The sequence below is a fragment of the Lagopus muta genome, chromosome Z (genome assembly GCF_023343835.1).
Source record: "Lagopus muta isolate bLagMut1 chromosome Z, bLagMut1 primary, whole genome shotgun sequence".
NCBI classification, from domain to species: domain Eukaryota; kingdom Metazoa; phylum Chordata; class Aves; order Galliformes; family Phasianidae; genus Lagopus; species Lagopus muta.
The window spans coordinates 46,219,043-46,238,603 of NC_064472.1; the positions used below are offsets into that span (position 1 = coordinate 46,219,043).

General features: G+C 35.5%; 1 protein-coding gene across 4 annotated transcripts in view; it reads left to right on the forward strand.

Moving 5' to 3' along the window:
- Positions 1-19,561, forward strand: part of PAM (peptidylglycine alpha-amidating monooxygenase) — a 121,159-nt gene that overhangs the window by 38,338 nt on the left and 63,260 nt on the right. For all 4 annotated transcript variants that reach the window (XM_048932283.1, XM_048932285.1, XM_048932286.1 and 1 more), the window contains exons 2-3: positions 14,004-14,511; positions 15,548-15,668. In XM_048932283.1, coding sequence (XP_048788240.1) covers positions 14,420-14,511; positions 15,548-15,668 — 213 coding nt within the window. In that variant the 5' untranslated portion in view covers positions 14,004-14,419. The remainder of the gene's footprint in view (positions 1-14,003; positions 14,512-15,547; positions 15,669-19,561) is intronic.

Here is a 19,561-nt window from a genome sequence, read left to right on the forward strand (position 1 = left end):
TAGTTAAACTTCTAGATAGGCTTTATTGGGTCTACTGAGGGCACCGAACTATGGAAATGGAGGTTAAATACAGCTGTGTTTCAAGAGTTAGCTTTGATTTCATACACTATCTCTGGTGAATTCTGCATGGAGTTAATCAGCTGTAGGCAGTTGTTTTTCTATTAGGAGCTTTTGTTTCTTTTACGTAGCTGCCTTCACCAGAGGAGTATCATCACTGTTAGAATTAAAAGTGATTGTTCCTGTTGTGTTGGAGAGGAAGGTGGTTTTGGAACTGACAGATCTCAGCGTGCTATGCCTCTAGCTGTGGCAAAAAAGTTGCATGCGTTGCCTTACTCTGTGCAGAGCACTTACCCAGCTCATGTTTACTTTGTATTTTCTTAGAATCACAGAATGATTGTCTTAGAAGGTCTCTGTAAGCCCACCCAGTTCTAACCTGCTCCTTGACAGAATTTTCATCTGCCAGATCAGGCAGTCCAAGGCCCTGTCCAACCTGGCTTTGAATGCCTCCAGGGATGGGGCACCCACAGCTTCTCTGGGCAGCTGTGCCAAGGCCTCACTACTGTCTGAGTGAAGAATTTCTTTCTGACTGGACTGCTGCTTCTTTTAGTTCAAAGCATTTCCCCGTTGTCCTGTCATGATCAGGCCATGCAAAAAGTTGATCTCCATCTTTTTTATAAGCTCACTTCATTTTTTTCAAACACCATACAGATACAGCTTCAAAGATCTTTTAGTTGAAGTTTGGATATCTAATGTGACCATGGTCTGACTTTGGATTTTTTTGTTGTTGTTGTTGTTGATTGCTTTTATTTAACATTTTTAAACAGGAAGTTTCAGTACCTAGACATTGCTAAAATCTTCTTTTGCCTATTTGTTATTTGTTTAATGGCAACATGCAGTGGTTGCAGAATGCAGTAAAGATTTGAAGAGAGTACTGTACAAAACTACAGTACAGGTTATTCATTAAGCAAGATGAGACTTTTAGTTGTTGCATTTTGGAAAACTGAAAAATCTCTGGCAATTGCACCAGGTAACAAATGAATGAAGAATGTAATAAATTTCCTTATTACCCATCTACATAACCCTCCTGGTTCCACAGTATATCTCTGTATTTCCCCATCTCTATGTAGCTCTCTTTTTTGCATGCATACATATATGCATGTATAACTAAGTCAGTTGATAGCTTCCAGGCTTAGGGAAAGATGTGTGAAAGGGAAAAAGTGTAAGCCAGAGGAAGATACAAGGAAGTTTACAAGGTAATGGCCATTTCCTTTCCATTCTTTTCAGTGTTTTGACCAGCTGTTCTTACCTTGTTAGTGTTGTCTTAATGAATACTTTCTTTTTTTTCTTTGTAGGATATTCTTCTAAATATCATATGTAAGCATTGCCTAATCTTCCATTAGACAAGTGCACAAAAATCTGATTTTTTTTATTTTTTTTATTTTTATTTATTTATTTTTTTTAAGAAATGCCAGCCAGTTGCTTGGCGTTTCAGTTACCTCTGCTTTCAAGTATTATGTGGAAAAGCCACATTTGTGTGATTAATCGCAGCACTTGATCAGATCCTTACCAATTTTATTTAAGTGGTAGATGTGAAGTCTTTGCTGGTACAAAACATAGATTTCCCTCTTGAAAGCTTTAGTTAGAAATGGCATTCATTCGCTGCACAGAAACAGCACTCTGTGATAATTCTGTATTCCTCCCGAACAATGGGACTCTATACAAACCATTAAACAGCCATAAGAGGATGATTGTAAAAATGTTTTACTAGAGGAAATTGCAAGTGCTCAATGGACTGGCATGAGTAGCTGCCACGGTAAATCTAGTTTTGTGTAGAGAAAATCGCCATTGAGTTTTGAAGCCTGATTTTCGGAAAGACGTTTATATCTAAATTCACTACTCCTTGTTTTTTGTTCACAAGCAGTCTCCGATGCTGGGTACCAAGTACTATTTAGACCATGGAGTATCTTGAGCTTTCCTGTGTTCCTGTTTCCAACTTCTCATTTCTATCTATTTGTGAGGCTCATGGTCCGTGTGTTCTATAATATCTCTGGTACATATTTCTGCTCTGTACATATAACAGTTTTCCAGAATAACAGAATAGTTTGGATTGGAAAGGACCCTGGGGAAAAGAGTATGTAGTTCAATTTGAACCAGGGAAGAAATGTCACTTCCTCCTGATGCAGATGGTTAGCAGTTAGAGTTCTGCTCTCCCATTTCTAACACTTATGATGTCCTGGGGATTTCAGCTGAATTAGCCCTTGCTGGTCTTGAAGTTCTAGTTCCAATTGTCTGTTTTTATTTTGTCACCTAACTTCCATCTTTGAATTGAAGATACTCTGCACCTTGTTGTAATATATTCTGCAGTACCCTAATTTCAAGCTTGAAGTGCCAGAAGGCAGTTCAGGTGAAGCGGATGTGGTAGATTTGTAATTTCTCAAGTTACAAATCTTGTTGGAAGTGGTGAGTGCAGGGAAGCACCGCACATCATGTTGATTTTGCAGTGTTGTTTGTTCCCTTCCAGTCCATATAACTCCATATGAACATCAGAGTTTTAAAAGTGTAATGAATATGTAATGCTAAAATGTGCCTGTTCTGTCCGTTACCACTGTTTAGGCTGCCCAGTTTCTGTGGACTGGCTGGTATGGTCAGATTTTTACAAACATTTTTGGGGGTTACTAGCTAACTTTCTTTTCACACCTATTGATTTTTCTTTTTTCAGTCAGTGAAATAATCTGCCTAGCATATAATTAATAACAGCTGATTAATGTAACCCATGGTACTGAAGTGCTTCCTTCCTTGAAACAGTAATAGTGTTGAAAACATTAACCATTTAATGTAAGTAGTGGCCTTTCTGATGATGTACCTGCCTGAAAGTAGTCTACTTCTGTTGAATGCTGAGCAAATTTTTTTGTAAAAAAATTGGGATCATACTTGATATCAAAGTATGTAAGAAAGTGTATTGGCTTTTTTGTTAGTAGTTAAGAAGTACTTAAAGCAGGACAATGAAATGTTTGCGTAAACGATTTTTAATGCTGATCTAAAAACTTCCATCTTACAGAGCTGTAAGCAAAACAGAAAAATTTCAATCTTAATACCTTCAAGTATGATGAAGTCTTTTGGGATTCAGTTTTGGGAATTCAGCTTAAATTATTTACTTCTAAGTAGAAGTGAAATTAGAAATAATTTTTGTGCTAAAATCTACATAATGTTTTGCTTAGCACTTCAGAAGTAGCTGTTGGGAAAAACAGCTGAAAAATAGCTCAGTATGTAGTACTTCATGTAAAATATATGTATATATGTATATATTTTTAATAGAGGATTTCAGAAGAGTCCATATTGATTTTTATTTGTTTATTTTTTCCTCAGTATTTTTGCCCTTGGAGGACTTTATGTAGGAAAACAAAATGCTTTTTTCATGTTTTATAGAGTATAAGACATGTTGGGGGGAAAAAAAAAAAAGCCAGCTAGGAAATATTAACTCCTGTTTTAAAAAAATGTTACATTTCAGGTGTGTGTGTTATAGGCTTTTTGTGCTTTTTGTTTGGTGCTGGTTGTTGTTTTAGCTCTTTCAGTGCTATTACTATCTAGTACGTGAGGACCTTTTATCTCTTCTTTCCCTAGCTACCACTACTGAAGCTTTCACCCTTTCAAAGAAAAATGAGATTGATAAAAGTTCCTAAAACCTGGCTACATTTAATCTGAATTTGATTAAGAACACTAAGTTGTGGTCGGTAGTAAGAATGAGCTAATCTGGAGGAAGGAGCATAGACAAAAATACGTATCATTAATGTTAATGTAGACTATAAGTGATAGTATTGTTTAGGCTATTCTTAATTCCTTCTCAGAAAATTATGTTTCTCTGTAACTAGAATGAGAGTTGGCAGAAAGTCGTATTTTTCTTCCAAGTTTGATCTGTCTTTGAATTTGAGAGGTTCTGAAAGGCTTGTTTCCTGTGATATTTACCTTTTGCCATTGTTTATCAAGCCATGATGCCAGTAGATCCTCTGATAACTTCTGGGGTAGTTAGTTTTTCCTGGATCACTTCATTCTTCCATACGATCTGTTAGCAAGCATCAGAATGGAGCTCTGGCCTAAATCAGTTACGTGGTGCTTAAAAAAAGACAGTGTTTTGATAAGACAAGTCACTGATAAAAACCCACCTGCACCCTGAGAATCAAAATAGTTACTTTGGAAATTGGACAGAAGAGAGATTGCATTCTGAAAAAAAGGGCAAACTGTATGTAATGCATACATTGATTGTCAGGTAATCTTACTTCAAATTAAAAAAAAAAAAAAAAAAAAAAAAAAAGAAAAGGTTGAACTTTTTTACCTACCAAACTATTAGTCATATATGCTCCTGTCTGAACAAGTGTAGGAATAAAAATAAGTATGAATTAAAAGTGCCCATGCTCTTAAATATGCTACATAAGCCAAGATAGATGAGTCTTATTGAGAAGTCTTGGATTTATACTATTTCCTACATCTGTGACTTACAAAAAAAGATTAAAAACAATTTCAGTTTGCCATTCAGTTGAATTAGGTAAGCTTCCTAAACTTTGAAAACAACTTCTGCATAAATAGATTTTTAAAAATATTTTTTCTTAAATCCTGGAAAATAGTAATCTTTCTTTCCCAATCTTATGCAGATTTAGTTTCATATCGAGTTCTCTTACACGTATTTCCTTTATTTATTTATTTGGTAGCAATTCCATTTATTTAGCAATTGAGTCTAAAAACAAAATGTTTCAAGAAAACAGTACATGGTATAAATTTCCCTGCATCACCTTTCCTAATCCTTCTGTAGCTGAACAGCATTTGCCAGCTGGGAGCGCAGCACCCTGATGTGCTCTATTCTGGAAGCGAATAAGTCTGATGTTCTTCCCATACATGTTCTCGAATCTCCCCTTACAGACCATTCAGAGGGAGGGGGCATGTCCAGAATACTGTGACACTAAACTTGATGATTTATTTCCCCTGCTTAAGCTTTGGTCTGTTTTGTCTTGTTTTGCTTATAGAAAGCAAATACAGTGAAACTCAGTCATTACCAGCATTTATATTCTCTCTTAAGACAGAGTGTGGCTAATTTCCTTTTACTCCTACGAACATTTCATACAAAGACAAAGTAAATGTTATTGAGAGATTCTTTTATCAACATTACCTATTAAGTCATTAAGTTGGCTATTAGTTGGAATTGTGCCCCAAATTTATACAATCTTGGGGCACGGACATTTTTTTGTGTGTGTTTCCTTGCTCTCACTTGATTCTAACTGCTTCACTTCTTGATTTTTGTTTGGTTTTCCATGTTAGCGTGCAGTGTTCAAAATGGTTTCTCTTTGTTATACTACTGTTCATATTTAACTTGCCTGCACCTAAGGCAGGATATTGTTTTATGAGATCTTTGTGCGTATATACAGTTCTTGACATACAGTCTGATACATTTATCTAAATTCCAATGGTAAATTCTTCAAAAACAGACGGTATGTTTACTGTTTTTAGTGGTTAAATTATTTTCATGAGACTTTGTTTTTTAATCAATGTGTTTTTCATTATTATGTCAGTCTTGTTATATTATGTATACCTTTTTAAAGAACTGCTGCTGAAATCTTAAGAGCGGTTTCAAAGATCATTCTTAACAAGGGATGTCCATTACACAGACTTATTTTTCTCTGGAAGGTTTGACCTTTTCTGAGTATTAATTGGCTCTGTTAAATTTGATCGGGCATTAACAGAAGATAATTATTTCATCTGACTTGCTGTTTGTTTGAATAGATGTTGACTTTTTCCTGTAACGGAGCCTTGTATGTTCTCAGTATTTGGTTCTTATGTTGGTTTTCGTTTCTGCATATTTTTCTTATTCCTTCATTTCTCTTTCTCCTTTTTTTTCTTCTGCCCATTCCTGTGAACTTACTTTCTCATGTGTAGTGGTGAGTTTTAGAAAAGAAACTCATCTTTGTCCTATACATTCCATCTCTGTAGACACTCTACAGAAAACCTGCTGCTTGTTTTTAACTTTCATTTTTACTTTAAAAAAATTCCTCTGAATGTTCTGCTGAAATACTAGTCAACTTTATTGCATTTATTACCTTACTATTAGCATTATTGTGTTTTATGACAGTGAAAATTCAAGTAGAAAAATGTTCATCCTATAGAAACGGAACTATAAGAGTAGAAAATTCAGTTATCTGCTTTTTCTGATCTTAAATGATCCAGCTGTTAACTACTGCTGAATTGAATTAGGTACAATGATTTGCTTTTTCCTCTCTCACTCTTCCCATTATTATTTAAGTAGTGTTACTATCTGGCCCTTTTGGAACAAGGAAATGGTGCAAGATTAGTTTTGTATTACACTCCCAAACTTAAAATATATATATATTTTAATGAATGAAAATTACTTGTTATTTTAGTGGAGCTGAAATGCTCAAAGTCTTAGTCTGTCTGCATCACATGTACTCCAACAGATCCAGCCTATCTTAGACGGTAATGTAGTAGCTCACAGTGGAGACTATCCTACTACAGAAGAAGGCAAAACTGTTCTGGTTTTCTTGGTTATTGTTTTTTGGGGTGATGGAAGAGTGAGGGGGAGATGGGGATGGGGTGTGGTATACCTACAACCCTGTTCCTTAGATTTCTCTTAAATATTTTACTAGGAGATGACAGAGATGGAACTAAATAGTAGTTATTGCCTCACTGTACTTCTTTAAAGGCAGTTCCCTCCATTGTTTCCATCTAACAGTGTGTCCCTGCTAAAAGAGGCTTGTTCAGGTGGATTTGCATGTTGTTGTTGTGCAGAGGGTCAGTGAGACGTCCAGGCTGTGAGGGGGTATTCCTTGGGCACACAGGGCACATATAAATATATAAAAATATATTGCTCTTTGACTGGTAGTGCCAGGCTGGGAGAATGGCACTAGCACTGATTGCTGCCTTTCTCTCCTAGCAGCACACACTTTGCTGTTTCCTTCATCTTTTTCTAGTGCTTGTATTCATCTGTTAGCATTGTGGGCTAGTTCAGCTCAGCAGCCTAACAGGAGGAGAATGGACATCTCGTGGTGACAGGCAGGAAGTGCCTGCTGGAGATGCTGCATGTGCCAGCCTAGTAGATCACCTGTTGACTACCACCGCATGTCCAATTCCTTGTGCTGCCTCTCGCATTGTGCTTTGTTGGAACCAGCCAGTTCAAAACAGTCTAAATAGCTACATGAACAAACTCCTGCACATTCTGACTGAAAAATGTTGCTTTTCATCTTGTTTGACTAGATGCACAAGGAAGCAAGATTTGAAGCCCTTTCTAGTGTACGAATACGCAAAGAATTTAATTCATTGTTCGCACGCAATGTGTAATTTAACTTGAATGTTTTTAATGATCTCTTCTTTGATTTATCCTTAGAGGTTAATGCAAATTCTTGAAAGATTTTTCCCCTTAGTAAATTCTTTTTTTCTCCACAAAAAAGGGAGATGAAGGGCACTTCAGTGAACCTTTATCATTACTGCTCTGTGCTACTGATAATGATCTCAATACTAAAATGAAAGATGAAGATTCTCATGTGATTTCCCTTTTAAGCAAGTAATTAGTGCCATCCAACTTGTTCTTTTCTTTTTTTTTTTTTTTTTTTCAGAGTATGAAATTAGCATTTAGTTAAGATGTCGTCTTTCAGTGAAAAGCATTGATCTTCCTTGACAAAAGAATTTTACTTGTATGATGGTTGGACAAAGCAGAAGGATTACAAGGTGATTTATTGTGAATAAAATGCTTTCCAAATGTATTTAAAAGGCAGCGTTGGCATTTTAAATGTGTTTTCTCTGGCCTTCGGGGTCCTGAGATCTGACTTCCACGAGAAGGAAGGGACTTTCTGAGTTTCACTCTTTTGGAAGGACTCATAAGTCCTGATGGCCTACAATATCCTGGACTGCATTAGGAGTGGCCAGCAGGGCAAGCAAAAGCAAAACTTCCATGGCCCTTGTGAGGCCCCATTCTGGAGTGCTCTGTCCAGGCTTGGGGTCTTTCCTGCAGAAGGGACACAGAGCTGTTGGAGCAGGTTTGGAGGAGGACCGTGAAATTATCAGAGAAGCTGAGGGAGTTGTGCATGTTTTTCTTGGAGAAGACAATGGTGTAAAAGCCCTCACTGTGAACTTCTGGTTACTTAAAGGGAAATAAACCTTTTTCACATACACATAATGATAGGACAAGACAGAATGGTTTTTAACTAAATGGGAGATTTAGATGAGAAACTTTTCACTGAGAGGGTGGTGAGGTGCTGGAACAGGCTCAGTTCTGGGCTTTCTTCAGTTTAAGAAAGGTAGGGAACTTCTGGAGAGACTCCAGAAGAGGGCATCTGAGGTGATTAGGGACCTGGACCATCTCCCTTCTGAGGGAAGACAGGGACTTGGGACTGAAGAATAGAAGGAAAACTGAGAAGGGGATCTCAGATATTTATAAATACCTAAGGGATGGATTTCAATTGGATGGGGTCAGGCTCTTCTCAGTGATGTCCAGTAAAACAGCAACGAGCAACCGGCGCGAACTGGAACGTAGGAAGTTCCATCTGGGCATGAGGAAAATCTTTGAGGTTTACAGAGCACTGGAACAGGCTAACTAGAGAGGTTGAGAAGTCTTCTTTCTTGGAGACATTTAAAACCCACGTGGACATTTTCCTGTGCAACCTACTGTAGGAAAATTAATTTAGCAGGGAGTTGGACTTGATAATTTCCAGAGGTTCCTTTCAATCCCTATAATTCTGTGGAAAACATAATAAAGAACTCGCAAGTGATTAAGAGATCAACGAAATCACTCAGAATGATTAAGTATTCAGGTAGTCAGGTTTTTTTTCTTTAGCACTACTTAGCATGAATTTTCATTTAATACTAGTCAGCAAATAGGGGAGAAAACATGTTGTCCAAAGTCAGTATATTCTGAAAGCCTGCAGAGTATAAATGTGTTTAGAAATCATCTAATTAAACTTCTATAATATATAGAAGATTCAAGTTCTTTATTCAAATTACAGATGCTGTACTTCTTCCAGTGGAATCAACAGTAGGTTTTATTCCCACAGATTTTTATTTTAGGAGTATTCACACTACTTAAGCTCAGCTGTCAAATTATAGAAAAAATTGTTCGTAGAAACAACAATAAGAGCAATCATATTTCTTTTTTCCCTCTGGTATCCATATTTGAAAAGGTTTTGGTAGCAGAATATGAGAATTAGGAAAATCTAAATTAAACCAAGAGGCCAATTATATGTGGTAACTTGTGAAGACAAATATTTTTAAAATGCGAGTGATATTACGCATAGTTCAGTTGCTCCAAAAGCAGAAGATTCCTTGCCATCTGTATGTTTGCATCATTTCTTTTATGATAGATTTGCGGCAGCTTCACTGGCCAGTTGATCTGATCTGAAGATGAATATACTGATGGGGGTTGGGAAGGAGGGCATCAGCTTGCTGAACCAGTGCAGTGCAAGAGAAAGAAAATACAAGGCAGTGTGTGATTACAGTGGGTATGGTATATGTTGGAAGTTCATCGTTAGTTGAACCAGAAGAACAGTCCAATGAAGTCTAGACTGAAGCAGCAGTTTCTGTAGAAAGCTCCTTAGTTGGTTATGTGTTGTTTTTTGTTTTTTTTTAATGGTTTATAATCGTGCCATAAATGTTTTCCTGGAAAACTACTTGAGTTGCGTCAAGGAAAATAAAAAGTTCTGCAAAATACAACATTTCAAAGGTTTTTTAGGAGTTCTATAAGCTGGTAAGTGTATTATTTTAAAGTTTAGTAAAATGTGACAAGTCAGGGCATTTCATGTTTTCAAAAAGGAATCACTAAATACAGGACTGCATGTAGTTGGCATGCATGGTGTTAAAAGCTGTATTGGCCCTCTGTTTTCTGTAACCATGAGTTAATTATTTTCCGAAGAATTATAAGCTGTAAAACCAGCTTATCTGGGGAAGACTTTTCTGGTCTTCCTGCCATTTTCTTACAGATTCATTTCCCTGAATGGAAAATGGCATAGTAAAAGTAATGGAGACCTGTGCAGAAAGAGAACTTTCACTATTTGCTGCCAAAATCCTTACCAAATGAATCCTTGGTACCATCTATCCTTGGTTCCTTTAATCTTCTTGGTATTGTGAAGAATGCTTCATCTTTCACAACTGTTACTGAGAAATCTTCAGCATTGCTTTCTAACTATGATGTAGAAGGCATACATGCTGGAAGAGGGCTAGTTTTGTCTTATTGTGCATGTGAGCATTTCTTCTGAGGTTTTTTCTTTTTTTTGAAGTTTTTTTGTTTTTTTCTGAAGGAGTGACTATATGATGATGTGAGTGGAACATCATGACAGAGAATAAAGGAATACTCCCCTCTAAAATGTAAAAGACTGTGCAGTAGGTTGAATATAACACTTTTTTTTGCCATATTTGTCTATTTTTTTTTTTTTTTTTGCAAACATTAAATTTAATCTCAAACTATGATCTAAACGTGGCAAACTTGCATTGCTTAAGCTTCATGTTTAGTGTGAGATGAAACATGGCCTTCCCTGCTATAGCTGAAAATTTGATTCTTGCGTGCTGTAGCTGGAGACTGTAATCAAGTTGTCCTGGTTTCATTGCATAAGAATCATGAAACAAGATTCAGCTTTGAGAACTTACTGCCTTTGAACTTTCAGATCGATACTGCTTAGCTTTCTTTTCATTTTTCCTTTGAAGACAGTGGAAGCTGAAGATGAGGCTTCTCCTTGCGTCAAGTTCAGTTTGTACAGTGTGTAAAATGACAAAAATGAAGCGAAGAAATTATAGTGTGCTTTATAAGATTGTGGCTAATACAGAGCTTTCTTTATCACAAGGCATTGAGGTTTTTTTTTGGTTTGTGTTTGCTCTTTTGTTTTTTTGAATGGATCATTATTAAGGAATTAGTATTTTTTAAGGTTTGCAGTTGAATTTTCATGAAATCACTTTGAGATATTGTTACTTAATTTTGCATGCTATTTTGAATTCTGTTTTGAATTCTAGCTCTTTTGGTGCCTGTTTCTTTTTCTTTTCTTTTTTTTTTTTTTCCCAGCTTGTTCAGTAAGATTTCTTCCTGCTAGATGCAGTTAGTTTTTTGTATTTGTGTGTTTTTTTTTTTTATGTCTTCTACTATGTTTGTATAGGACATGGTGGATAAGATAACATGCTTGTATTGCTTGAGCAAATTTCCATCTCTGTTTTCTCTCCTTTCAATATAGCATTTGTCATCAATTACATCTTTTTTACTTCGCTTTTTCCATTCCCTTGGAAACTCTTACTCTAAATTGGAAGCAGAACTGTGTACTATCAGGATAGGTCATTCAGACCTAATGAACTGAAGTAACCATGTAATCTTACTGAATCTCTCATCCTCACTTTTTTCCTCCTTGTCTAATACTGGTTATGTCACAGTGGAGTCAGAGCTGTTTCCTCCTCCTTATCTCCATCCTTCGATCTTAACCCAACATCACAATGTGAGGACAAGCAGAAGCCATATGTTATGTAGCCAGATGCATCAAACAAAGCACTCACACTACAGATGGAGGACTGTAAATGCTCATCTTTTTCCATGGCTTCTTTTTGTTAATCTACATACCAAGTAGCTGTGCTACTTAGAAACAACTTCAGACTTTCCTAAAGCTGGAAAAAATATTTATAGTCATTGGAAGTTAATTTTTCATATTCCAGAAGATTAAGTTAGAGCACTGTTGCAGAAGTCCCAGCACATCATAGAATCACAGAATGGCCAGGGTTGGAAGGGACCTCAAGGATCATGAATCTCCAACCCCACTGCCACATGCAGGGCCACCAACCTCCCCATTTAATACTAGACCAGGCTGCCCAGGGCACTATCCAATCCAGCCTTGAACTTCCTACTTTGTTAATGTTTAGTATATTTGTTACATAGAATTTGAAACTTAAAGGTTTTTTTGGCTGTTCAACTTTGTGCAACAATCAAACAACAATCTAAATAGCTGATAATTTGGTTAATGTGTCTGGGGACACATTCACTAGTTTTCTAACCATTTTATGTTCACAATTACTATAGAAAGAAAGAAGCTAAAATATATTGATGAAAATCTATACGGAGAGAATTGCCACAAATTGCTACAAAGGAACAAAAGAATCAAAGCATAATGGTTGTAATTCATCAATACTCATTTTTAACTTGCTGGGAAAAAAAGAAATGCAGCAAATTCAATAAGTATTGCGCAAATGACCCTCACTTTTCTGGGGAGATTTGATTTTCAGCCTAATTCTAAGAAAGATGAATGTAACATGGTTTTCAGTTCTTATGAGATGTAATTGATTTTTCTTTTTTTTTTTTCTTTTCTTTTTTTTATAATTTTTTTTTACATGTCTGTGAAAATCTCATCAGTGTATGTTTGTTTTTCTGCCTGGAATAACTAGCTTTCTTTTCTTATATGGAAATGTGCTTAAGCTGTGCTAGAACTTTCAGGTGGCTTTGAAAGATGCTGCTCTGTTATAATTGCGTAATCATATCTTCATGTAAAAAGTAGTGAAGCTCTATATGTTTACAGAGATATATATATATAGACATATAGGTATAGATAGACTTATATATAGACTTATATGTATAGACTGTATAGATAGATAGACAGACTTGACTTTCTGTCATAGTGCAGTCCTCAACATGTTTTACAGTTTTCCATAGTTTAGTAGTCAAGACGATGAAGATGGTAGAACTGAAGGCTTAAGAATTTACATAAAGAAAAAGAATTACTGTTGCATCACTAGTTCTCATGAATGATTTTGGACAGTTTTGGCATGTTTTTGGCAACTTCAGATCTAAGAGTCTATTTTTAGTTGGTGTGACTGGATCTTCTGTCATCTTCCAGTGAAGAAAATACTTGGGTTTTGTAATGGTTAGTTTAATTAGATTTTAGAATCAGTGCCTCTTGTACATTGCTCAGTGTAAATCTGGTATAGCTGCTACACAGGCAAGCTGCCAGTGTGGGCTTCAGTCTGGAAGCACTTTTTTTCATATAGAATCCTTTTTGGTGAGTATGCCCTGAGATGGGAAGTGATTTTTATTAAAACTCATGAGTTTCAGAATCCTTTGTTTCTTCATCTTTATAGCAATATTTTCACTGTGTTTTCAGCATCCAAAGGATAGATTTTTTTTTTATTTATATTTTATTTAATGTTTATTTTAAACAAATTACTAACACATTTGAAGGGTTGATTTTCTTCGTCTTCGAGATTTTTCTTCTTAGATAGTTGTAAATGCTGAAAAACAAGCCCAAACGTTAGTGTATATTTTCAGTAACACACACTTTTATTTTCTAACATTCTTAAAAAAAACCCTTGTGAACTTGTAGTGTGTAATCAACCAGTGTAGCGATATAAGGGCCATTAAGGTTAAATTTAATTAAAGCAATATGAATAGTAATGTCTTAAGCTGAAATAGCATTAACAGAAGAATATAGAAACAGTATACAAGTAGTGTAAAGCAGTCTTGCTTTTGTATTTCTGAAAACAATTTGTTACTATCAGTTATGCACTACGGTACATAAGCAACAGGTATATTAAGACAGAATGGTATAGTATTCCATTTTTGTTTTAAAAATGAAGTATCCCGGTCTGCTACTAATGCAGAAACTTTTAGTGATAGCTCTTAAAATTCATAGAGCTCAATTTTTGCTGTGCCAGTGTTTGGCTCTTCTAGCTGCATGCAGAACACATTATACTATACTGTTGTATATGTGAAATATATAGTTTTGCCTTTTGCTTATAAATGTTTTGTTTTGTTTTTCTTTGTGCTGTTTTAAAATGTATTCTTGAGTGAGTTTCCTATGTCCATATTGAATGTATCAGTTTCTGACACTGGATGAGTGGGAGAGGACTCAAATGAGGTGCATTCTTTACTGGCTTGGGCTGTACCTTGTGACAACACTTAACTAATGTTTCAAAAACTCTCAACAGGGATTTGCGGAGAACTGATGCTTTAATGTGTTAGTCATCTTTTATCCTTTTATCTTGTATTTTCACAGGTTCTAAAAGATGACTGATGCTGGTTTCTGTGATGCTACTGGGTGTCTCTGGCACCATGGACTGATACGGAACACACAAATCTAACTGTGCCACCGGGGGAGGAAGCATCAGGAGTCTACTTCATTTTGGCTCCTTAAGTGGACAGAGGCGCAGTCTCATCTGTCTCCAAGGAAAACCCTTCAACAGATTTTTACAGCTAGTAATAAAGACAACATAACATCATCCACCTTCCCAATTTACAGTGCATCACCTTCCAAGACAGATGGTCTGTCAGAAGCAGGAGCATGCCTGCAGAGCACATAAGAATGAAGTAATGAATTAATGCTGCTGTTGCCTAATAGTCAGGATCACAGCTGATAGAGCTGTGCTGCCCTTTTTCTGGTCCCTTAATCAGGCCAGGAACTGCAGGGTGGACATGGCTGGCTTCGTTAACAACCTGCTAATACTGATTTTTGTTCTTCAAAACATCTGTTTGGGTTTTAGAAGCCCACTTTCTGTCTTCAAAAGGTGGGTTATGCAGAAAGACATTATGTGTTGAATGCATGATTTTTAGGGCTGCCCTCACCTTTGTATGGAAATACAATAAATGTATGAAAAAGCATGTCCTTGATAAAAATGTGCATGTTGGTTGTTTGGTTTTGCTCACTTGTTCTGCATTCTACTTGAAGTGTCACTCTTGTCATAGTGAGGACAAACTCTTGGTTTTTTTTTTTTGGTTTTTTTTTTCCTCCACAAATAGCTCATTAAAATAGAAGTTAAGGATGGCTGTCATTGGGATGATAAAAACAATAACAAATACATTGTGTTACATAGTGCCACAGGTATATTTGAGTCTTTACACAGTGAGTAAATACATTTCCCCTGCTCTTATTAGCTTGGCAGTGTAAAAAGCTGTTCCAACAGCAAAAAAAAAAAAAATCATCTTAAACTGCTCAATCCTTAGAAATATTGGAGAAGGAGTAAACATAAGTGACTGTAAGATTGAATAGACAAACTTAATCTAGTTAATACAAGAGAAAGCCTCTTAGCTCTCCAAAAGGTGTTCAACCGTATTTTTTCATTTTTCAATTTTTTTTTTTTGTCATTTGTCATCAATATAGACCTTGATATTCACGTGAAGTTCTAAAACTTACTGTTTTGCTTCTCTGCTGGCAGTGGGAATTGCTATAAATGTCATATTATTGGAAGGTAAAAAAAAATAAATTCTCCTTATTGAATTATACAGCAGATACTTATTCCTAAACAAAACATCAATCTGTCTTGAGTGATTAATAGTACTTGACATGTACTAGTGCATTAGTTCTTTATCTGTACATCTGTGTACCTAAGACAGGGATTTAGATGAGATTAATACATCTGATTTTTTCACAGGAATTACTTCAGTAATTGCTTGATAATGGAGATGTTTTTGTGACCTAATGAAGTAGGGAATTTTCCAAATTGTTCCTGTGTTGTCAGATTTCTTTACTATTTCTAATACAGATATTTTTAAAATATATTTTAAAATATATATTTATCTTTATGTTCCCTGCTTATTTTTAAGGTATAAAGATGCTACCAGATCTCTTTCCAGTGAATGCTTTGGGAGCACCAGGCCAGTTATTTCATTTGGGCTGTCAGATTTTGCTTTGGACATTCGTATGCCTGGAGTGACACCCAAGCAGGTGGGAGAAGTATAGTTTTTCTTTTTGCCAATTATTCTATTTTTTTTTTTTCAATGGGCTAGAGAAATAAAGTCTTGCCTGAAGTATGACTAACGTGAGGTGAATGAGGAAAATGGTAACTTTAATAGTGTGTGCATGTCCAGTGAGAAATAGAAATCTGAAAAAGAGTTTCAAAGAATAGAAAAATAGTGTCATCTGACAAATTTTATTTTTAGTATTGATTTCTTACAATTAATTGCTAGAGCTTATTGAAACTTAAATTATGAGATTTATTAAAATGAAACTTATACAGTTGTGCTGGTAAGACAGATTAAAATTGCAGTTTACACCAAATCTCAGATAGTTTCTCAGTTCAATTTTAGTTGCAGTAAATTGAACATTATTACAACTTTGACAAGCTGAGAGAGAATGCCAGAAAGCATTTTTACAAGAATAATACTTTTGATTTAACATTCTAAAACATTGAAATATTCCAGAAAGTATTATCAGTATATCTTTGTGGTTTGACATAGCTTATTTATGTCATAGCTTTCCGAACCAAGACAGTAAAAATGAAGAATATTTAACATCAGCATTTTTGAGATTCACATTTAAAGTCTAAAATTCTGCTGTCACTTTCAAATGAAGTTTTATTTAGCAAGATAAACAATGTCTAATTTTCATTTTCTTTAGTGAGGCAATGCAGGGAACTATATATGTCATTAAAAGACACGTCTCTTGAAAAGGGCTGCAGATGCTTGGAAAGAGTAGGATGTTGTGCTGCAGTAGATGATGACTCATTGTTGCAGATAGCACTTTCAAAAAAATAGTGAAAGCAGAATGAGGCTCTCAGTTACAGGGGAGCAGCCTCCTGGAACATAAAATTTAGAGTAAGTGGCATCATTCCAGTAAGTACAAACAGAGAGAGTCTCTGTTGTATTTTATTTGTCTGCAACAAAATACTAAGCATCCCTTTCAGAGAGAGTGAAAAGTACTCTTAATTCTTCAGGGCGAACACTTCTGATTATGTAACTTCTAGTGATATGGCATGAGGAATCATTAGTTAAAATATTGGGAATCGTGTATGAAGGGGTCAGTGTCTTCCCATTCAAAAAGAAAAAAGCAACACCATCAACAAAAAGCTGGGATAATTGTTAGGTGGGAAATATGCGTGTGTATCTGTATCTCGCAATGCTTATGAAGACAAATGTTATTCTCCCATATAGTTTTGTGAGAGGGATGGGGAAGGGAGGCAGCAATAGAAAGCAACATGCGATGCTAATTGTGGAGAAGATAAGCAAAAATAACACCTAACCTCATATGTAGTCCAGCTGTTATGTTCTCTGTCTCATCTTTTTTTTTTCCCTTTCTCCTTCCCATCCCTTCCTCCTTCCACTCTGACCTGCTCTAGCAGCAGGAAACTTGGTTCGTATTTATACAAGTTATGCACAATATGCATAGTGAGAAGAAATGCAGAAAAGGCAGTCTTTGTTTTCTTGCAGTTCACAGAAAGAGATGATCAAAAGCATTTTATGCCACAACAATCAACACTGGCACTTAGTGGAATGGATGTTGTATTCAGTGTTATGGCATAAGTGGAATGGAGGTGAATTATCCTCTTTAGAGAGGATATTCTTCTGTAGTGGCCTCTTACTAACTCATTATCTTCTTCATGTATTTCTTAGCCCTCTAGATGTTCATATGCAGTTTTAAGGCCTGTTTGTAACTCTGTATCTAGTCAAAAAAGATGCCAAAGTGAACCAGTGAGCAAGGAAACAAGTGCAGTTTTTAAAATGCAGTGATAAATGCACTGCTGTATTTGTTATGACTGCATTTAGTTCCTGAGTTCTGAATTAAAGTAACTTACGTGGGAAAGATGAAAAAATTACTAGAGAACGCATAAATTAGTTTAATTGCGAAGATAAGATTAGTATCTTTGGAGTAACACCTGTGTGTTCTATGTTGTCCATCATGCGTTTTTCTATGAAAAGAAAATCTTATGCTTCAACTGGATCACTGTGATGTCATGTAGTGCAAGAAAGTGGAACTTTTATTCAGATCAACAACTAGCTAATCTGAGAAATCGAATGTTCTTCACAAATGATATAAATTTGGTAGTGCTTGTAGAAAGGCTTCAAAGAGGATGAATGAACAGCCTCATTGACATGCTGTTCATGTGGCTTCTTCATAGCATCTCCATTGGAGCAGCTTTGCTGCTGTTGAACTTGAAGTTTAAGTTTCTAAATGAAGTTCTGAATCCCAGCTAAATAGAAAATAAGCTATTTCCTTTTCAATTTATAAATGGCTGTTGTATGTTCTGTAAATGCATATACCTGGAGTTCACAAAGGCATTCAAACTATTTGTATCAGCTGACCTATGTTTATCTTTTCTGTCTTCAAGCAAACCACCAGTGCAAATTTCTTATCTGTGAACATCAGTGCTTTGTGTAATCACATACTTTTATCAGCATTGTACTTGTCATTCCTTCTCAGCTGCATTTAATTGTTTAAGCCTATTTTCAGTGTATTTTATTTTTTCATTAACTTGAAGTGTTTTGTAGCAGGAATTTTATTTTCATCCATTTTGGCAAGTAATAGTGAAAGAGGACATCTTATTGGTCTTAGAGTTCATGGATGTAGTGAAGTACCACTACTACAAGATTTTCTTTTTTAAACAACCTTAAAGCTGAAAAATAATGTTTAAATTAGATAATAGCATAGCTGTCAACATACAAGCCACATCCCTGACCTTGTTGAGTAATCTCTGTTACATGTAAATAAAACATGGAAATGAATTAATTCCTTACAGCAGTGTTGACTTTCTACATAATCTTTGGACAAATATCTCAGTAAAGCAACTAGTTTTTTTTTTTTTTCTACATGGTGCTGTTATAGGGAACTGGCCTCCACCTAGTAGATAAAAATAAACCTGATTGCATTTTTTGCTTTCGTATTTCACGTGCATTTAAGATGAATGATTTCATGCTGTACCAATGATTCACTGTTTTGCTGATGAGCAATGGAGAGAGCTGAGAGCTTTCCTTTACAAAAATTTGCCCGGTTTTGTTTTCAGGGACATTATTTTGTGTTCCAGAGTACTTGTAGAGATTTCACATCTGGGTATTCGTGATTACTGCTCTGGATCTACTGGTTTTGTGTTTTAATTGATTTTTCTATTAAATCCAAGAATAATTCCAAATCTGACAAGCTGAGCACTTTAAATTCAAAGTCTTTTAGGTTACTAAGGCAGCTGCAATGTCTTGCAGAAGTCATTCTTTGTATGTTTTCTGCATGGACTGCCTATTATTCTGTATCTCATCTGTACTGTTCATCCAATTGCTCCAGGAAATTGCTAGTCCTTTACAATGTTTAAGCAAGAAAATTGCAAATTGATTTTATTATTAATTTTTTAGTTAATAATGTTCTTTGTTTTGAAGAACATGTGATGTTTGTTGTATTGTCCAGTGAAAAATAATTTCATTGATTATCATATAATTAGATGCATGAATCACAAATAAATGTATTCCTATGATTACTGTTACAATGGCACTGTATTTTTACCCTTTTTTGTCCACTTATATGCATCTTTGATTAAGAAGACATACGGCTAATGGTAGAAAAATGTTTAGCTCTGAGATAGTCTTTATTCTTAGAATATAGGAAGTTATTAAATACTGAACAAATGCATATCAAGAATACAATAAATCAGAAACTTAGTAATACTTGTCATTTTAATGTATCACACGTGGATTTATGCTGCTTATTTGGACATCATCAGAATACGGTTACCCCTTCAAATTTTTTGTCAGGCAGAGAGTGTGGTGTTTGCTAACTATTGCAAATAATCTCAGTGCCAAGATTTATAAGTGTATAATTTCTTAATTCTTTTTTCTTAATATTTCAGTTTTTCTCCC